Below are 21,095 nucleotides of genomic sequence, written 5' to 3'. Positions count from 1 at the left end.
CCACTGGCTGTGTCTCCAGAGACGGGCTCCTGCCCCATCAGGACAAGCAAGCTCACACAGGGATGGGCAACCACACACGTGGGGGTGATGTCAGCTCCCAGGTCAGTGACCCCAGGGGAGGAGCAGTCAGGGTGGACCAGGAACCACGCTTGATGGTGCACAAAGGCATTGCCAATTCCTCATGTTGGTGTGGGATTTCACAGGGGAGGAAGAACATCCATGGGAATTATCTGCTGAACCTTCACAGGGTCCCTGGGTATGGGACCACCTACTGTGTGGAGGGGGAATAGGGAACTCCGATGCTGGGCAAACAGTATGCCATTTTTATAGAGGAGGGAACCGACTGGGTATCTTGCCCTGAGTTTGGCACTGGGTGTGAACAGTCTAGAAAGCTGGTGCTCAAGAGAAAGGGCCCTGTGTCTCTCACCAAGGAGCCGAGGATAAGGGGGTCTAATTCCAAAGTCGTCATTCCATTATCAGTGCAAAATCATCAGGAGCAGATGAAGAAAGACCACAACAAGCACGGGCCTCTACCTCAGGAGGAGGCTCTTGCCCTGCTGCAGCCCTGTCCTCTGCCCCAGGGCCCATTCCAACTCCACCCTCTGCCCCAGCACTGTCAACGCCCCTTTTTCAAACCAATCTGGACCCAAGGCCCAGGAGGAGCCAGAGAATCCAGGGGGGGCAGACCATACCTGGGCAGGTTGTCCTATAGCAGGTGGCAGGGTGCGTGAGCAGCACTTTCTTCCAGCTACAACCCAAGGAAACAGAGATAGAGAGATCAAAGGTTTTAAAGATGACTATTTATAACATGAAAGCTGATATGAGATTCCAATGCAGAAGTGGGTCGAGGAGGACTTCCTTATTTTCTTTCTGGACTCTACCCTCACTTTACCATCACAGAGAGGAGGGAAGATTTCAAACTACCCACAATGCGGGGAGTGAGGGGAGTACTGAGACTTGGGCCACCACCGTCAGGCTGTGTGACCCAGGTGTGTTAGTATCCTTCTCTGGTTCAGTGCCCTCTGCTGGACAGTAAGACTATCTGTAGTTTTCAGTTGCTTTCCTTGGAGCTTTGATGATGAGGGAAGGGGACTGAGTAGCTAAGATGCCAGGCCTCCCGAGTGCCCCAGCCTTCCTTGTATCTGATCTGAACACACTGTCCCCAGGAAGCCCCCAGAGTTCAGAAGGATTTGCAGACCACCTGGCTCCTTGACATGAGGATGCTTGAGTACCGGCATCCTGGGATAACACAAAAGCCACCGTGCTGAGGTGGCTTCCACAAGTCAGGTGTCCCCATTGCTACTCTGAATCCACAGCCACCTGAAGAGATGGGGATCTCCATCTCGTAGGTGGGGAAATGGGTTGAGAGGGCTGAACTAGGCTGACCAAAGTCACATGGTCACTGGCCACCCCGGGGCTGAAACCCTAACTGGGACCATCTGACTCCAAAGCCCACACGCTGCCCACTGGGACTTGCCCTCCAGAGTCTCTGTGGCCATGGACCCTGCTGCAGCAAGAGCAGTGCCTCAGCCCCCCTCTGTGTTGGAGGCAGCACCAGCTCCAGCCTCACCTAAGGAGGCTCTTGGGACTTGGCAAAAAGTTATCTAAAGTTCTTCAACAGGGCTTCGTCCAATAGGATCCTGTCCAGGGCTGCCCATCCAGAGGCAGGCTGAGAGGGCTGACCCCCTGGGCAGGGCCTATCCTGAGGTCAAGTGGGATAAAAGCCAAATGTCAAGTAAGAACTCGGGAGTGGCTCGAATAAAACATGTGCCGAGCTGCGAGCTCATGAAAGAGAAACCTTCCTCCCTCCAGGTCTAGTCCTGGTGACCACAACACGCAAATCCCGGCCCAGAAAACTCTGTGGGCCCCACCCCTCCCCCAGCTTTTGTTGGGGCAGAAACTGCTGACAGGGACTTGGCTGTCGACAGCCATCAGTACAAGGCTTGTCTCCACCTCCCTTAGGTCTGGATGCGATGCCACGTGCCCTGCAAGGCCCTCCAAGGTGACTCTGTTTCTAATTGCAACCCTACCCCCAACCACCTGAGGCAGCCTGGGCTGTGTTCGTGAGACAGACAGACGGACGCTGGGAGCTAGGCCCTCCTTGTTCCCCAGTGCTCCTCCTGGCTCCCCCTTCATCCCCCGTCACATGCTCTGTACCTCCAAGCGCCAGGTCTCCGAGTGCGGCTTTCCCTGCAGCTCAGGAGGCCTCGGCACTGGGGGCTTCCACTCCCACCCAGGTCCTGCAATGTTTCTGCCCCCAGACCACATGGACAAACCTGTAGAAGGGACACCGCACGGCCAGCACAGCGTCAGCCTGCCGCGACCCTCTCCAGCACAGGGCACCATCAGTGAGCTCCTGGACAGTCTCCAGTGTCTTGCGCTCACAGGGATGAGCCTCCACTCTGCAGTCTGTGTCCACGGCACATGGCAGAGAAGACACAGCGAGACAGGGTGATGTCCCCACCTCACCCCCGCTCCCCAGAGGGTTGTTCCCAGGGTCCCACCCTGCCTCTGGACCTGGCACTTCTGGCGCCTCTCTCAGGGCAGAGAACCAGGGCCAGGGGCCAGTCTCTGAGAATCTCCTGTGCATGGCTGCCCCACTTGGCTGTTCCAGACTGTGCAGCTGTGTACCTTCCACCTAATGAGAGTCACTCTAGCTCAGGAATAGACACTGATGAGGATGCCCAGCCCCAAGCTTCCAGAGCCCCTCTGTGCTGACCACGGCAGGGGAGCAGATGTGGCTCCTTCACAGAGCGGCAGGAGCCCTACCAGGTCTGGGCCCCTCACCCCCCACCCCTACCCCCACCCCCAGAGCCAAGCTCAGAGCTCCAGCTGAGAAACCCAGACAGGGGTCAGAGTCCAGGGCAGAGGCACACTGCCCCACCCCACACCCCGCTCCACACGGGCAATGCCACTCACCGCAGGCCGGGCCGTCCTACCTGGATCAGCAGGGCTGCAGAGCGCGGAGCTGCTGAGGGTGCTGAGGAGGCCGTTGGTGGCGTCCTCCACTTGCTCAGCCAACAGCACATGCTGCTCCGTGGGCTCGCTGGCCAGAGTGTGCAGCTCTTCCCACCTGTGCCCAGAAGTCCCGGCAGCACGTGATCCCCCGCCCACCCTCCTACTGCCCACCCATCTCCCCGACCACGGGCTCTTTGTGGACAGCATCCCACTACCCAGAGGCCTCTCTGCAGCAACCTCATCCGTCTCGGATATGGGCGAGGACTGAGAAGTGAGCCACGGAAAGCCCAGCCAGGGGTCACCCTGTGCACTGTTAAAATCCAGGGATCTCCTCACCCTCAGAACCATCGGCTCTTATTAGAGGCACAGTCCTGACAGGTTCAGTTGTCTGATTTGCAAAACCCATAGCTAGAATAAAAGCAATCAGAAAGCACACGGAGGAAAGTGGTTTGAAGTAACGGCATGGGAAAAGCAAACCAGCTAGTGACGGGAAACACTGACGTATTCTAACTGGTGGACACGGGAACCCCGGCAATGCGGGGCCGTCCAGGGGAAGCAGCCCCAATGTTCAACGGCATCATCGTCAGAGCCCATGACAAAAAAGACAAGTGGAACGATGATACCCGGACCTGAAGAAAGGATCACATGACACTGAGAAGCCTCTTTATGGGATGACAGGTGAGCAATGCAGAGAGAAGAACCCTACCATTGAAAATCCATCAAAGTGCACCAGGCTTTGGCATTAGGGCAAAAACTTCATTTATCTCTGAAATCACTAATGTGGAACTCCCCCTCCTGTCTGAATTCATGTGAAGCAGACCTTTCTCTCAGTGCCCAGCTCAGCATCTGGCACACAGAAGGGTTGGTCCAGCGTTTGAACAAATGCGACTGTGGAGGGGCAGCCAGCCACAGCCCCCTACTCCCCTGGTACCAGGAGTATGCTGTGACTCAGGCCAACCAGAATTGGATTATCTGAAACTGGCCCAGGGGCCCCTCTCCAGGGTGGGCCTGCCTGTTAAGGCATGAGCTGCAGCACTACCCACAGCCCCAGTGCCAGCTTCCTGAGAACCAGGCAGAGAGGAGAGCCCACCAGGCAGAGAGGAGAGCAGAGACTCTCGAGGGACAGAGAGAGTCTTAATGACACTGAAGCCCCTGGCTCCCGCCTACCTACCCAGAGAAGTGAGATGACACCACAAATTTCCATTTCTGCCTAAATAAGCTTAAGTTGAGTTTCTGTCCTCCAGTTTTGTTTAGACGAAACTGGAGATAATGCACCTTCTCAGGCTTCCAAAGATTGGGACACCCTGTACACTGGAGCCCAAAACAGCTAAGCGAGGAAAAGACAAAACCCAGCGAGGAACACGGTTTTCCCAGCTCTCCTGCCACAACTAGGAAGGCTTTCGGCCTTGTTGTGGTCCCCTGGCTGACCACTGAGGACAGAGCCAGGACCCCTGAAGCCCTTACCTGGGAAACCGGACCCCCACGGCAAACACAGTGATGCCCCTCTCCTTCAGCTGCTTGGCGGGCAGTGCCACGTGCCCCTGGGACTTCCCATCAGTGATGACAACGAGGAGCTGGGGCACAGAGCCATTTCTACCCCCAGGGAACCCTCTGTCCAGAAGGTACTTCAGAGCAAGGCCCGTCTCTGTGCGTCCCCCTCTGAGGGCACCGAGAAGGAAAGAGAGAAGAAAAGTCAGCAGGACAGGAGGTGAGTGGGAGAGACAGCAGGCGATCGATGGCTCCTGTCATCAGGGAACGGCCGCCGACTTCTAGCAGAGGCTCCAAGTGACAGTACCACTCTCAAAACCATAATGATGGTGGAGGCTGACTTTTTCCGTGGACTTAGGAGTCACCCTGTACTCCCATTATGCTAGGTTCCAATGCCCTCCCTTGTAAGTGCAGGGATTTTGTTTTCTCCCCACCCCCAGTAATGACTCCAGGCTACCGAGTCTCATCTTTAGTCCGTAATGTACCCCACAACTCCCTCTCCACATCAGCCCCTTCTTGACATGGCTCAGCATCTTCTGGGACCAGGAAAATAACTTAGCTGGGGCAAGTTGTATTAAGAATCTGTAGGAGTGATGGACGGGGCTTGGCGCAAGACTCTGGTGAGATTTTTTTCCATGATTCAGGACTTTGTGGGCCCTGTCCAGGTGTGGGGTTGGTGGCAGGAAGGCAGAGCTGGCTGAACACCTGAAGATCAGGCCGCAGTGGGACAGGGCCAGAGCTCCTCCATTTGGCAAGGTTTGCAGGATTTGTCTCCTTCTCACAGCCCCATTGTGGGGACTGTGGACTGGTCTTGGAACCTCAGCAGGATTTCTGCTGAATCTTGAACCAGGAGGCTCTTGAAGGTGCCCCTTTGGAAAGATGACTGCCGGTTTTGAGAGTCAGCTGGTCAGAAAACAGTAACTCACTCAAGCAGATTTTAGGTCACTGATTTGTCCCACTGTAGCCAAATCTTTTAATGGGTGGTTGCATGTCCAAACATGAGCATGAGCGTCACTACAGTGATTAAGAGAAAAACACCAGCTGGATATCACTCAAATGCTGACTCAGAGGGGGGTGGGGCACACACATTTTATACTCAGATTGTGCTCTATTGGCACAGACAACGCCTGTCTTAACTCAGCCCTCTTCAGAGCCTAGAGTCATTCTCCCAATGTGAAGACGTCCAATTGACATGAAACGCAGGCCCAGAATTATGTGTCCGTGTGCTGAGCTGCTCTAACTTAACACTAAAAGTGGCTATTGCCCATGCAAATCTGCTGCAGGCCTCTCTGCCCCGGTATCTCTCCTGGCTGGCTCCCCTCCAAGCAGCTACACAGGAATCCAGGCTCCTTTCATATTGTGGTTCCACCTTCCTCTCAGTCCTCAAAGTCCTCTACTCAGCAGAGAGATGTGGAAAGAGAATGAAAGTGGTGTCTGGGAAGGATTTACGGAGCACACCCAGAATATTCTCTACTTTTATCGCTTTCTATCTTCTGCCAGCTCTTAAAAGGCAATTCTCTTTGTGGAGCTCTAAGTTAATAAATGTCAAGAAGAATGGACAGCTCCTAGAATTAACACTTCAACTGACAATACGTAGCAGCAACTCCCATCAATTTACAAAACTCCTTTTCTCAGCCACTAGTATTTACTGTGAACTGCTAGAGGGAAGACAGTGAAATGGAAACCAAGCAGTGCATAACCTGGTCCCACCGCTCAGTGAACTCCCAGTATCCAGGTGAGGAGATACCGACGCAAGCATGCAACCCTGAACCACAGTCACAAAGGGAATCACTGTGGGGTGCAGCAGAAATAGGCTTCAGAGGGGAAGGATGGTTCAAATGGGGCCTTGGTAAACCAGGAGGGGAGGGGAGGTGGCCTTTCCAATCAGGGGAAGGGGCGTAAGCAAAGACAGGGGTGAGCAATACCAACCGTGTTTGGGAGTTAGTGAATACAGCAGGGTTTTGGCGTCAGGCTTGTCATGGAGGACTAGAACTAGAACACTAATGTTGGTGGATCCTAAATGCCACCAACAACTCACCCTGTGCTAGATCACACATTAGACACCAATGATGACCAAGTGGATTCTGATTCTCATGATACTTCTTCTTTGCCAAAGCTCTGTATCTGTAGAATCTTCCTCTGGAACTCCTGGGAGGGCAGATTGCCTCCCATGTTCAAGAGATATTAGCATTGAGCTTCCACTGTGTGCCAGGCACTGCACACACCTGTTCCTGAATATAACTCTTGCAAGTATGGCAAAATGTGCCAATATGCTCGTGTGACAGAGAAGGAACCCTGCTCAGAGAAAATCAGTAATAACTGCTGATATTTACTGAGCACCTCCACATCACCACACAGATGGTGATGGCCATGCAGCTCATGACTGGTGCAGACAGGACTTAGATCCTGGGCCTCTGCTTCCAAGACCCCAGTTCTTAACCAACCGGTTACTTGGCTCATCAAGCCACCTGCCTCTTACCCAGCCAGTGGAGGTCAGAATTCAAGTTTAAACCCAGCTGGGCTGATTCTGAAGCCAATTCCCTTTCCTCTCCAGAGGTCAGCAAATTAGAGTTTAAAAGCCAAATCTAGTAGACTGCCCATTCTGTAGATAGTTTTATTAGAAAACGGCCACTCCAATCATTTATGTATATCTGTGCAGAAACTATGTGGCCTGCGAATGTTTAAAATTACTTACTATATGAGCCTTTTCTGAAAAGATTTACCTATTCCTGTTCTATACTCTTCTGTTTATATGTTCACAAAATTCTCGTCTCCCCAGAAGCTGAGGTGGGTGGCCTGGGACCCTGCAGGACTCCACCCCAGTATATCTCCTGTCCCCTGGACCCCTCTGATCATCACTGCTCTTTTTAAGTTCAAAAGTTTAGAACCAAAAAAAAAAAAAAAAAAAAAAAAAAGCACTTGTTCTCTATGATCCTGTTCTTGTGTTTCATACAGACCTTCCCTTCAGTCAGAGTCAGACTGTTTTCCTGTTCATTCACCACTGGCAGGGGAAGCATTGGATTAAACCCAGATTTTTTTTTTTTTTTTTAAGAGGGAAAGGCACACATGAAATTCACTGCATCCCTCAGGCATGGGACTATTGCTGTCCAAATTTTTTGAGTGGGACTGGGCCTCCCTGTTCACAGAGACTAGCCTATGATTAGAGAAAAGTTAAATTCCGAGGACAAGAGCCCAGGTCACCTGCCTGCATGGCCTGATGGTGCCCACCCTTCATGCTCTGCACCTTCTCCTCTTCTCACCCCACTGGGCCTCTCCCTCGGGAGCACTGTCTGCTGGCTTCCAGCCAAGGTCAGGTGAGAGTCCCAATGGCTCTGACCTCTGGGAGACCAGAAGATCCCACTTCTAACTCCATGAAGCATTTCTATCTCCAAATTGAGTTCAAGAGCTGGTTCCAGATAGGGAGGTCTGAGGCCAGTGCACCAAGATGTGCCTAATTTCTCTCAAATGGGACCAACATGGGTGGTAAGCTGGAGACTCACGGGGAAGGGCTATGTGTTTGTCATGCATGGACTTTTGGGGGGGTTTTATTGAAGGGGGGGGCAATGGAATCTAAATTTTATCAGCATAACCAAGTGATTAGGAACAGGGGCTCATGGGTCCAGGGGTTGAAAGATCACTACTGTGATAGCTTAGCCAGGTCAACTTGGAAAAGTTTTCAGTTTCTCTCCATATTAGGGTAGGGAAAGGCATGGTGCTGCCTGAGAATCAAATGCTGTGTCGGCACCTCCTAGGCTCTCAAGTGCTCCGTCAGTAGCAAATATCTTCATGAACCACCAGCAGCCCACCATAAGCAGCTTATCTTTGGAGTTTAGTCTCCAATTCTAGCCTGCATAAAATCCCCCAGGAGATTTAACACCATAGATTCTTGCATGCTATTCCCAGGGAGTTCAAATTGGTAGGAGTATCACCAGGCCCCAGAATCTATATTTCAACCAATTCTGCTCAGTCCCAAGTGATTCTGACACAATCGAGCCAGCCGTGGAATAGACAGAGAAACAACTCCAGAAGAAAACTCAGTCAGTACAGGGAAGTTGGTTACATCTTTGGTTTTTAAGCAAACAAAAATTCTAGAACCAACCTAAATATTTCCTTTTGAGGAAGGAGAAATGATTAATTACACTGTGGTAGCTGAATTCTTTGGATTAGATAATCATTAAAAAGGATTGACATGAAAAATAATACAGTGTCAAGCAGAAGTACACAAATAATATTAAGTAAAAATGCGCCATAATTCTAACTATTCTAAAAGCTATGTTTAAATGTTAAATGCCTCAAGAAAGCTCTAAGAGATTTCATGCTAAGGTAAAGTGGTGATTGTCACAGAGTCCTGACAAAGCTATAGAGGGCGTAGAAGCCGCTGGGTCACAGAAAACCCAGGTTGTGTTCTTGAGAATAGTGAAATGAGCAGAGCAGCCTGCACTGGCCAACCGGCCAGGAATTCTACTCAAGAACCAATCGCAGCGTTTTATCTGATGGGTCATCATAGGGCGCCATATTGGGAGGCTTGACTAATAACTTCTTGCTAACAGTAATAAGGTAGCTGTCAAACACACTTTTAGGGTCTTGCCTTGGTCTGGAAAGACAAGTGGGTCTTGGGGTTAGGTAGAGCCATTTGATCAGCCCAGCATTTAAAATTCCCCAGCAGATAAAGGGTACGGAGCTGAGGGGAGGCCATCCCTCAGCAGCCAGCATTCCTGAACATCTTCCTTTTCTGTGTCCTCAGTGACCCCACAACCATGGCCAAAAATGAGTCACTGCCTCCCTCCCTGTTTGTGGCCTCTTACAGTTGTGTTAGGCTACTTCAGCGCTGATGTGCACATTCCCAAAAAAAGAGCCGCTTTTGCTCAGATACAGAAGAGGCTTCGTCCTCCTCCCAAGCACCTTCATCTGGCACATTCTTAGTGTGACTCCAGGTCTCATGGCATGAATAATACTCTCAGCCCTAAGTTATGACTCTCAATACAACTGAAATGAGGCTCAACTAATTTGGAGTTGGGGAGGACAGCTGGGCGGGGTCAGCATCCACCCGTGTAAAACGGAGTTGAAAGACATTCTAGATGATCTCTAGTGCACCTTTTGTACCAATTCTTTGAAATTCACTTGGTTTTTCAGATGAATCATTTGAAACAAAGTCATCCAAATGGACTTTGACTTTCAGTCCTAAATTTAAACAATTAGGCTTTTTTCCCCTTGCAAATGCACATTACATGTAGTGTGCATATAATAGGTACAAAGTGTTCTTATGACAAGCTTATTAACATACTTCACTGACCATAAAATTCATCCTTTTACAATACACACATCAGTGACTTTTTAGTGTGTTCACAGAGTTGTTCTAGCATCATCACAAAGTCCAAAATATTTTCTTCAGCCTAAAAAGAAGCCCTATACCCATTAGTAGTCATTCCTCAATCCACCAGCTCTGGCAGAAAACAAATCTACTTTCTACCTCCATATATATTTGCCTGTTCTAGACATTTCATAAAAATGGAATCTAGGGCTTGGTGGTATAGCTCAGTGGTAAAACGCTTGCCTAGCACATGCAAGGTGCTGAGTTCTATCTGCAGCACTGGGGGAAAAATAGGAATCATACATTGTGTGACCTTCTGTGTCTGGCTGCTTTCACTAACACACTTTTAAGATTTATCCATGATGTAGCATGAGTCAGTATTTTATTCATTTTTATGGCTGAATAAGATTAATTATACGGATGTACCATAGTTTGCTTATCCAGATGTTAACTGCACACGAGCGATTACCCTGTTGCTCTGAACATTAGTGTGCATGTTTTTGTGGAGGCATATATTTTTCAATCCTCTTCAAGTGGAATTGCTAGGTCATATGATAACTCTATATTTAAAATTCTGAGGGACTGCCAAACTGTTTTTAAAGTGACAACCTGGCTTTTAAATCCTATCACCAAGGTAGGAGGGTTCTCTCTGTCCACATCCTTTTCAACCCTTGTTATTATCTGTTCTATTTTAGCCATCCTTGTAGGTATGACATGGCAGTTCCCAGTCTGCAACTTCAAAAGTCCTTTTCCATGCATTAGACAATTACACATAATAGCAGCAAATATTTTTTAAACTGGTATTTAAATCACCACCTGGGACACTTTTTATGTAATTAAAGGGAATTTTGAGGAGGGAATTTTCATTACACGCTACTCGCAGCTGGAGTAATGCCCCCCCCCCCCACCGTGCTCTCATTGAGGCCAAGAGCAGGGCCGAGCTCTTCAAGGGAAGGATTTAAGAGCAGCCGGCTTCATCCCAACCAGGGCAGCATCTGATCATACATACTTGAAAACCATCCTCTTGATTTTTGCCTTCACTTCCTGTTGAGTTGAAAATGGATCCAAGGGGAATTCCAGGTGAGGAGTGGAACTGAACTGGAAGGCTCCCACTCTGACCTGCAGCGGGAGACAGGGGCCCAATTACAAATATTCCAGAGAGGCAAGAAGGGACGAGAGAGGCCAGCAACCTTGCCTCCTGGCCACTCAATGAATCCCAGAGCCAGAGCTCTCACCACTGTCCCTGAAAGAAGGCTCCAAGACCAGCTGGAGCGTGTGGTCAAATCTGTCTGCGGTCCCCATTAATCTGTCTGCGTGGGTCCTGACCCACGTCCCCCAACGCAGCGGGACACCCTGGCAGCTTTCCTGGCTGAGCTGTGAGCAGCCCTAGGACAGAGCTCTGCTCACACTGGCCAACGGCCTCCGGGGCCGACACTGCTGTCCAGTCCTGCTCCGTCCCATCTAGCCACAGAGGCACGACTGGTGAATGCCCACATTTTTGTTGGGGAGAGTAAACTCTGCAGGGAATAAAGATGTGGCCCAAGGCAAAGGCCCACTTGCCCACGGCTAGCAAGGGTGGGAGCCAGGCCCCTGCCCTTAGCTCTCTGGTCTTCCCTCTGGCTCCATTACACCACTTGCTTCTCAGCAGCCAATGCCTGCTGACCCAACCCAGGGGTCTGGGGAAGCTAACCCCAGCCCCCATCAAGGGTGGACATGGCTACTACAGTGAGAGTGCACGTCTTTTGTCAGTCAGGCAGCCCCTCCAGACCTGCTCCTGCCAAGCTAGGCCAGAGTCAGACAGGGGGACAATCAGCCCCCAAAACCGAGATGAGCAACAGAGGAGCTGAACTTCCTCTGCACCGAGAGAGTGACAGCCCTGTGAAGGCTCCGTGTGCCAACTGAGGCCACAGGAGAAACAAATCCAAAGAAGGGAAACAGTCAAGTTATCCGGTGTCCTTCACCATGAAGGCAATTTATTATTATTAATTGAAAATTAAAAATGCAAAGGGCTGTGGGGAATTTATCCTACAGATTCTCTTCCACATACAGGAAATGAGGATTATAGACTCACGGTACATTTGCATAGCAAATGCCCAACAATGGGGGTTGGCTAATTAGACTGTGGGAAACCCTTAAGCTCGGAAGTTGGCTGTAAAAAAACAATATAAATCTCACATATTTTTATTTTGACCTAAATTTGTATAGTCCCATAGTAAGTGTTGTTTCTAATTATAGATGTAAAGGGAAATTTCATTTGTAATTGGGAAAAGGCCCAATAAAAAAGGATAGTCATTAAAAAATAATATAAATCTGTATACAGAGGTGGAAAGATTTCCAAGATGATGTGATGATAATAAGACAAGAGACAGAATGTGGAGAGGACTAAGATACCCTTTGTGTAAAAGGGGGGAAATAAGGACACTATTCATAGTTGCTTGGATTTGCAGGAAGCGATTCTGGAAGGCTCAAGAAAACAGGCAGGGCACCTGGTAAATGGAAAACGTGTGGGCAGAAGACTTCGCTCTGAACATCTTTTTATTGAACAGATGAATGGATTAGTTTTAAAAGGTAGGGGAAAAAAAAAACCTCCCTTGAGAACAGCTGGGCCTGTTTACTCGGGGTTAAAACAGGAAGGATCCAACTTCAAAACAAAACATGCCGGAAAACAGCCTGAGTTAGTAGTTAAGGCATTTAATTTAATTGGTGGTTTGGGAGCAAAATAGCTGCCTTTTATCTTCAGTTTACTGTACTCAGAAGCAAACCCGCCCAGATTTCTCACCACACAACAGTTGTTCTGCCACCATTATACCATTAGAGCCAGGAAGTCAACTTCCTAGCTTTTAAGTGTTGAGAGGAAGGCTTCAATCACCTGAAATCCACCCCAACAACACAGCGTTCATAAAAGGCCCTAATTTAAAGCTACTTGAGAAGCTCTTCCTAAAAAACCTGAGAAAGCAAAATAAGGTGCGAATCAAATGCGTTGGACCTGGAGGCAAGAGGAGACACAAAAAGCCAACAACACAACCAAAATCTGAAGCCACAGAACACACGACTCCATCTTAAATCCCTTCCACAGCGTGAAGGTCTGTTCACGCACCTTGAAGGTCAAGACACATGCTCACCCAGATAGACACCAATTCTTTGACTTCCCAGGTCTTGCTACAGAATATCTTTTCAAGTCCAGTCCAGATCTAACTCCCTAAACACTCAGATTCTGTTCTCTTAAAAAAAAAAAAAAAAACAGAGTCATAGCCAGATGCAGTGGTCCATGCCTGAATCCTAGTGGCTCAGGAGGTCAAGGCAGGAGGATTAGAAGTTCAAGGCCAGTCTCGGCAACTTAGACTCCATTTTGAAATAAAAAATTAAAAGGATTACGGATGTAGCTCATTGGTAAAGTAACTCTGGGTTCAATCCCCAGTACCACAAACAAAACAAAACAGCCCTTCTGGACTCCCATGTGAAAATGATAATCGAGGTCCCCCAAATATAGATGTTTCCTCTCACTCACCAGGCCATCTTGGGCTCTGTGTGTTTTGCCAATATGAAACCTGAAATCAACCCTAGAACTTCATGCCAGGTTCTCAATGTGGTCTAGCAACACTGAGCTAGAGTGCTCCCCAAACTCAGGATCTGGTCCTATCATAAAGTATTTTTGTCATGGTTTTCTTACCCTTTCCCCATACCCTTCTCTCCAAACTGCCACATCTGGCTGTCCATCTGCTGTGTGAAAGCAGGGTGTGAACTGAGTGTCACCACCCATCCCATCCCAGTGGCTACCCACAAGAGAGACAGATGGCCCATGGAGCTAATTCTGGGCTGAGAGTCAAGAGCCCCAGTTCCTCCACACTTAGCTCTCTTGAGATTGCTGTGTGACCCCAGGAAGTAACTTTGCCTCCCTGAACTTGTTTCTTTATCTGCAAAACATGCACCAATAATCCAAACTCTCCCGGCTTTCCGTCTTTTGGGGTCTCGAGGCCACTCATGTCAGAACACACCACATCAATCCCAAAGTCAACAGCATCTTTATGTCACTTCTTCCAGGAAGAACTAGTGAAACTTCAGAGGGAATCATTTGCAAAGAAGCACCCTACCTGGGGTAGGATAGAGATTCAGCAGTCCTCTGCCTGGGCTGACACTCCAGGTAGAACTTCCGGACTGCTCATTCCTGGGTGGAATGAAGTCCGCTATGGTGTCTGCCGATGACCCTGTGAGACTGCTCACACTCCCAAATGACAGGCCATTCAAGGGAAAATCTGGCCCTCATTAAAAGCCATCCTTGATCCTAAATTCTAGAGATTTTACTAAGATTAGCTCAGGAATGTCAGCCTGGAAAAATCGCTTCCTTCCTCAACTTGTAGGTGACTATGGAATTCAAATAATTACGGCTTCTCATACCAAAATGTCCTTCTGAATTTCTATTTGAGTTTTGAGTAGGTTCACATGACTCAAAATCCAAAAAGTATAAAATCAAAAGTCTGTGGCTGGGTCTCCCCTCCGCTTATAACCCAACTGCTCAGTTCCCAGCCCCTCCCCCAGCAGGAATCACTGCCCTTAGCCTGTTACAAAGCCCTCGGTTCTTTAGGCACACACCAGCAAAGACAGAATGAATTATATTCTTTCATCTTCATTTTACATAAAAATGGTATCCTACACACCATTTGCACCCTTACTTTCTATCTTAATTTATTCTGTGTCTTTCCATATGGGAGAGCTCCCTCACTCTTCCTGCGACTGCCTGGTGTTTCATTATGTGAATGCACCACAGTGGATTTATCTGTCCCGTATCAATGGACATTTGGATTGCTAGAATCTTTTACAAGTATCCATGAGTAAACCGTAAGAGCATTATTCTGCATGGGTGCAAGTGGCCACAGAGTACCCCAGTGGAATTGCTAGGCCAAAGGTTCCAAGCCTTGGTCATTGTGATGAATGCTGTTAGACTGCCCCATGTAGGTCACACAGTTGACACTTCCCCCAGCAGTTGCTTAAAGATGTGCTAATGCAGCATGCCACCAAACTTTGGAATTTTTCCTAATCCAGTAAACAAAAAGTGACACATCAGTCAGAGACACGTTACAGCATTGAGTTCAGCTGGGCATCTTTTCACATGCCTAAGGGCCATTGGTGTTTTGTTTTCTCAAAATTCTGTTTATTGCCAATTTTTCTATCGGGTTGTTTAAAAAAAATTGCCCCTTTTAGAGACAAGAGCCATGGCTACCACACTCTGCTGATGTTTAAGACCTACTACTTGAAGCCAGGAAAAATAAGAAATGAAAATAACTATCTGGACTAACTCACAGGAGATCTTTCCAAGCCAATAGAGAGGGTAGGAGCTGCCCCAGTGTCAAGACTCTGGTCTGCTCAGTGTGCCCTCCTTCTCATTGTTCTGCAAATACCACTTCTTTTCCTAGTGGGAAACAATCCACATGGTCCCTCTCTGCCTCAAAACGTGGAAGAACAACTGACTCGGGTCCAGACAGACTCTCTTCCGTGACCACTGAGATTGGCCAAGGGATTACCATGTGACCTACACCTGTCCAGTTGGAGCCCTCCTGGGGATTTTGCCCGACCTATAAGGAAAGTCCACTTTCTTTTTTCCTGGGGCCACTAGCTTGAAGGATAACACAGGGCAACTCTGCTGTGGAAAACCTTCCTGGAAGGAGGTCAACCAAAGAAGTAAGAGTGAGGGGAAGGAGAGAGGGTGCTTCACAGCTCGACTGAGCCCTAGCCTCCACTGTGCTGGAGCCATAGCTGGGACTGACCCTTTTGGTCTTTCCAGTTCCAAAATCCAGTAAATTGCCTCTTCTATTTAACCTGTTAGATGCCAAGTGTTCAGTTCTGTTAATATTTCCATGAAATTGACACAGGTACCTTAAAATAGGTTGGAAAACATGATTTAGAGCTTATATACATTTTTACAGTAATATTATAATTAGAATATTAAATTACTATATTCTATATTATGCAATTACATTTATCATATTAGGTTTTTACAGGTGTGGGACAACGGGACAAAATGGGTTAAGTTTGGACTTCTGTCCCTTGCAACCAAAGACACCCTAATATGAAGATCAACAAGACTTATACTCACCCTCCCAGGGCTGACGTCCAGAGCGTCACATATGGTGATGGCAAAGTGCTTGGACCTTTCAAAGCTCCCTTTCCCGATGCTGTGAGAGCCATCTAACAGAAACAGGACATCCATCGCAGCCGAGCACCACATCACTGGGGAGAGTGGGACAGACAGGAATAACTGAACTAGATTTTCCATATCACAAAGACTTTCATCAAGTCCCTGCTTATGAACGCTAGTTTGAGCTCTGTGAGGAACAGCTCCTGGACCAGCCTTGGTACCACAGCCTAGACCAGAACACGGTCAGGCACCCTGATAGGTGAGGCCACGTTGCTCAAGAGTTCAAGTGGCAATAGTGACAGCCCTGGTTACGCCTCTCTCTATGCCGGATCTTCTTGAGACGCTTGAGAAACCTAATTCAGTTCATTCTCATGACCACCCTGAGACAGATGACTATTTTATATCTTTGAAAGTTTTATTGAGGAATCATTACTATAGTTCAAAATTCACCCAGCTGAAGTGTACAATTCAACATACATTTCTATAATATTCACAGATGTATTCTATCATCACCAGTCAACTTTAGAACATTTCCTATCACCTCAAAAAGAAATCCTATATCTTTTAGCTATCCCCCACCCCCAAATCCCCAGCCCACCACTCTATGGAGATCTGCTATTTTTATTCTCACTGGTCAGATGAGGAAAGCAGAGTACAGGATAAATTAGTAACTGTCCTAGGGCCAAAGGACCAGGAAGTGGTGGAGCCAGGATTAATCCTGGGCTGTCTGGCTCCCCTGACCTCACCAGAGGGTACAAGGGAACCAAAGTCAGAGGAGCACCACAAAGATGGCGCCCCCCAGAGGGCAGCACTGGGGCTGCAAGCAGAAGAAGGGTTTCACAAGAGAGGATAGGGGACAGGCAGTGCCCCTGGGTACATCCTGGTGTGGCTTGAGCACATGGAGGGATGTTGATGGAGGAGGAGGAGGAGGATCATGGAGGGATGGAAGAGTGTTTGGGTAGATGGTGGTCAAGTGACAGAGGCCTTGAGGTACAGACCAAGAAGTTCAGCAACATGGATTTACTGAGGTTGTATTGGCTGTTGTTTTTGGTTTGTTTTTTAACCAAGCAGAGTGACGTGGTCAGGCCCCTGTTTGGGGAAAATGACTCTGGTCACAGAGTGAAAGGAAGCCAGGAATGGGTGGCAACCCAGGAGGAAGAGGGCCTCCCTAGGCCTGTCTCAGGGACATCTGGACGGGGGTTTGGGTGTAAATGCCGGCTTACTTTTGCTGGCGGCTGCAATCTTCCCGATGGTCTCTCTGCTCGCATGGACTTCTTGGAGAGGGAGCGAGGGCAACACTAGGAGAGAAGACACCGGGGGCCGTCATGCAGAGATAGGACAGAGAGGAGTCTTCACCTCCATGGAGGACCAGGACAAACAGGTAACAGGGCAGGAAACAGATCATCGGGAGGCCTGATGATACCTGCATTGCACAAGGTCCCACAGGGAGGGCTGGGCTGGCAGCTGTGTGTGTGAGGCCCAGGTTCAGTCCCCAGCAGAGGTACGTAATCACCACATAGAGAACATTAACAAAATGCCCCACTCCTGTGAGGTATATTTATATTTAAATTGGGAATTTGAAAAGTTTAAAATACCTGTAGAGGGGATAGGGAAGGCCTGTGATTCTGAAGACTTCTGTCGCTGGTTAGGTGTCCTACCTTTGTCCCCCGTGGGTACAGCACCTTTCACTGTATCTAGGTATATCCTTGGAAGACCCTAACCCACTGCCAGGCCCTCAGACAAAGCATCTCCCCTCCATAAAAATTAACCTTGGAGTGAACAAAATTTATAGAAGCAGATTCACAGAAAAACACTATGAAAAAATCGCAAACAAGTGACAAAATTCTATAATTTGACAATTTAAAATGTGAAAACCTAAATAAAATTCTAAATTTAAATATTTGGAAGAAAATTTTCTGATGGTGATAATGTGTGTAAGCTGGCACAAGCCTTCTGAAAAAGTTTGGCTAAATGAATTAAGAATCATAAAAAGGCAGACCCTTTGATTCTATAGTATATTGCAACTAGAAATTGATTCAAGGGGAAAACAATTTAGAGATGAGAAAAGGTGCATTAAGACCATCTCCTTCAGTGTCATTTGTGCAAGAGAAAACAAAAACCCAAGCAGAGAAGTCAATGAACAAATGTTGACAATACTTGGTCAATACAATTAATATAAACAAGGGCTGAAAGTTTCTGGGTAAGAAGTTCATGGATGATTTCTTTTATTCTTTTTGATATACAGTCAAATAATAATTGTGGCAGATGAGCAATCAGTAATAATTTTAAAAATAAACCCTGGGGCTGAGGGTGCAGCTCAGCAGTAAAGCACTTGCCTGGCATGCACAGGCCTGGGTTGAGTCCCCAGCACCAAAAAATTCAATAAATTTTAAAAATAAACTTTGGGGCTGGGGATGTGGCTCAAGCGGTAGCGTGCTCGCCTGGTATGCGTGTGGCCCGGGTTCGATCCTCAGCACCACATACCAACAAAGATGTTGTGTCCGCCGAGAACTAAAATAAAAAATAAATAAATTCTCTCTTTCTTAAAAAAAAAATAAATAAATAAAAATAAACTTTGAAGACAGGGAAATCATGCCAAGGAATCCCCAGGAAAGCCAAATGATGAATGTCCTGAAGACACCGAGGGGCCACCTGGGGTTTGGATGTGTGGGGATTTGGAAAAGGCTGTGCCACCACACAGAGACGTCCAGTGGCAGGAGTATCCAGGTCGCTGCTTGATGGATACCAATGTCTGTGGGAAAGCACAGAGGACAAAGGCCGGGTGCGAGCCCAGGAGCAAGCCAGGACAGGGGGCAGATGGGGCAGCACGAGGGTGGCGAGGAAAGGAGGAGAGGGGAGGCAGCGGAGGGAAGGAGAATCACACAACACGGGGCCCTGGGCTCAAGGGTTTGCAACTGCCAGGAAGGAGATCCAGGGGAGCACCAGAAGAGCATGCTGGGTGGGGGTAGGGTGGGGGCGGAATACCAGCAACCAATGCCCTGCTCCACCTGTCTCCTCAACACCCCCGAACCCCGGCTGGTCCTACCTTCCCCAGCTCCCTTCCCCTCTCTGGGCCTCAGTGCAAACTAAACCAGTCTGTAGTGTCCCCACCATACATTTGAGTTCTTGCCCCCTGATGTGGCCTCCTGTCTCTATTCACGGAGACTAGGTCACCTAGGTCACTATGCTGAACCAGCAATGAACCTCACAGTTGAAAGCAGTGGGACATGAGATCTAAGACAGTCTGCACAGCTGTTCTGCTACCAGGGCAGACACAGGACAAAGTACAGGGGAAGACCAGACTTAAAGGGACAACATCTTCCAGAGAGGCAGGGGCAATCCTTCAACACTCGGGTTTTCTGCCTCAGGGCATTCCCAGATCATGTAGGGCCTGTCAGAATACAGCCCCCTGTGGTTCCCAGAGGCCCTTCAGGTACATTTTCCCTCCTCCACCCTCACAGCCTAACCCAGCTCTCTACATGCAACATGCAAGCACTGAGGTTCCCAGACGTGGGTCCAGGAATTATTGGCAAAGGGTGCAGTAGCTGAGGAATCCCCAGGATCCTGCAAATAACAGAAGAAATACAGTGTTCTTTTAAATGTCTTAGCAGGAGACCAGCCAACCATATCAGGACAGAAGGTCAGAGGAGCTCCATGAACTAAATGGGCCCCTCTGCACCATGTGCTCAGGAGTTAAGGCAGGTGGCATTCTTTGGATGAGCCCATTGTGAGCCTGGGTGACATCTAATGCTCTCTGTGAAATAATCTAGGAACACTGAAGAGTCTCCCCTGGAAGGGGGAGCTACTTAACGCACAGTTGCCACTGCTTCTGCTAACCAAGTCTAAGTCTCCTCATGTGCACTCCGTGACTTGGGGGACCGGCAGACTGAGCAGCCAGACTGGAGCCTCCTACTCCCAGCCCCTTGGGTCTGCCCAGGTTCTGGAGGATAGGCCGGTGGAGATAGCAGCCAACTAAGACGACAGAAAATACCTGTCACCAAAACACACCAGGGAGGACAGCAAAAGAAATGACTCTCAGTGCTGTAGCCACCACGGTGGTTTTCTAGAAGAGCATCCTGAGCCAGTCTTGTATTAGGTGTTGGAGAACAGAGGCTGTGGGAGTCTGTCCTGAGCTGAGGGTCCAAGGGGAACTGTGCAGGGCACTGAAGGATGGGTAGGAGTTTGCCAGGCCAGCAAATGTTTGGGTAAGGGGGTAACCCAGGCTGAGGGGGTAAACTATTTGGAGGGAGGGAGCAAGGGTGCCAGGCAGGGCAGGAAGGAGGGTGGTGCTGCAGTACAAAGTGTGCAGGAGAAGGGGTGCCACGGGGGACCTGAGATAAGACGGGATCACACAGGACCTGTCAAGAGCAATGAAAAATCACTTAAAAGTCTTAGGTGGGGTTGATAAGGGTCCAGATATGATCCGATTTGCATTTTTGAAATGGCTGCTGTGTGGAAAATGGTTTGGAGGAGGATCTAGGGAACCCAGCTGTCCAGTCAGGAGGCTACTGCAGTGGTCCAAGCACAAGATGATGGGGCTTCAACTAGGGAGGTGAATGTAAAGTGGAGACATAAATGGATCTAAAAGTTAACACCAACAGTGTCTGAAGCAAATCAGATGTCCAATGTCTTACCCCCTCTGCAAAAAAAAAAAAAAAAAAAAAAAAATTCTTACCTCTGGAAAACAGGAAAATACAGATGGCTTCCAGCAACAGGAAAGTGGGCATGTTGACGTAACTACAGGCCAGGAAAAGAAAAGCAGCATTAGTAATGAGTCCTGTGAACAGTTCAAGTCATGCCATTGAAGGAGATGACAATTACTTAGCTTTTTGAGGCCACAAATAGGACCCTTGGAGGCCCCTCTTTGCCATCAGACAGTCACCTGGAGAAGACACCGATTCCCAAAAAGCCACTTTACTCCAACAACTTGGACTTTCCGCAGCCATCTTCCCTAGAATACCACACCTGCCCCCAACCCACTCGGGCTCCTCTACAGCCCCTGAGAGGGTTCTGCAGAGTTCAGAGTCCTGGCGCTCAGCCCGGCCGGCCACTTGTGCCTGGGTAAAATGACTCCCCTTTGGGGGGTCTGCATTTCTTCATGAGGAGTTAGAAGCTGACAAGTTGAAGATTTGAGCTCAATGTCCTCATTTTCTGAAACCTAGCAAGTCACCCAAACTTTCCCTAGCTGAGACAGTTGAAGAAAGT

General features: G+C 48.7%; 1 protein-coding gene across 1 annotated transcript in view; it reads right to left on the bottom strand.

Annotated features, from left to right (window-relative positions):
* VWA2 (von Willebrand factor A domain containing 2) overlaps nucleotides 1-21,095 on the bottom strand; it is a 38,465-nt gene that overhangs the window by 8,601 nt on the left and 8,769 nt on the right. The window contains exons 2-9 of the mRNA XM_081267763.1: nucleotides 20,566-20,627; nucleotides 17,114-17,188; nucleotides 15,849-15,982; nucleotides 10,767-10,876; nucleotides 4,423-4,617; nucleotides 2,940-3,073; nucleotides 2,277-2,409; nucleotides 693-748 (exon numbers count right to left, since the gene is read on the bottom strand). Coding sequence (XP_081123889.1) covers nucleotides 693-748; nucleotides 2,277-2,409; nucleotides 2,940-3,073; nucleotides 4,423-4,617; nucleotides 10,767-10,876; nucleotides 15,849-15,982; nucleotides 17,114-17,188; nucleotides 20,566-20,617 — 889 coding nt within the window. The 5' untranslated portion in view covers nucleotides 20,618-20,627. The remainder of the gene's footprint in view (nucleotides 1-692; nucleotides 749-2,276; nucleotides 2,410-2,939; nucleotides 3,074-4,422; nucleotides 4,618-10,766; nucleotides 10,877-15,848; nucleotides 15,983-17,113; nucleotides 17,189-20,565; nucleotides 20,628-21,095) is intronic.

Source organism: Spermophilus citellus (assembly GCF_964194105.1).
Source record: "Spermophilus citellus genome assembly, chromosome: 15".
Lineage (NCBI taxonomy): Eukaryota > Metazoa > Chordata > Mammalia > Rodentia > Sciuridae > Spermophilus > Spermophilus citellus.
The sequence above is the reverse complement of the archived record's forward strand: the minus strand, read 5'-3'. Positions and strand labels throughout refer to the sequence as shown.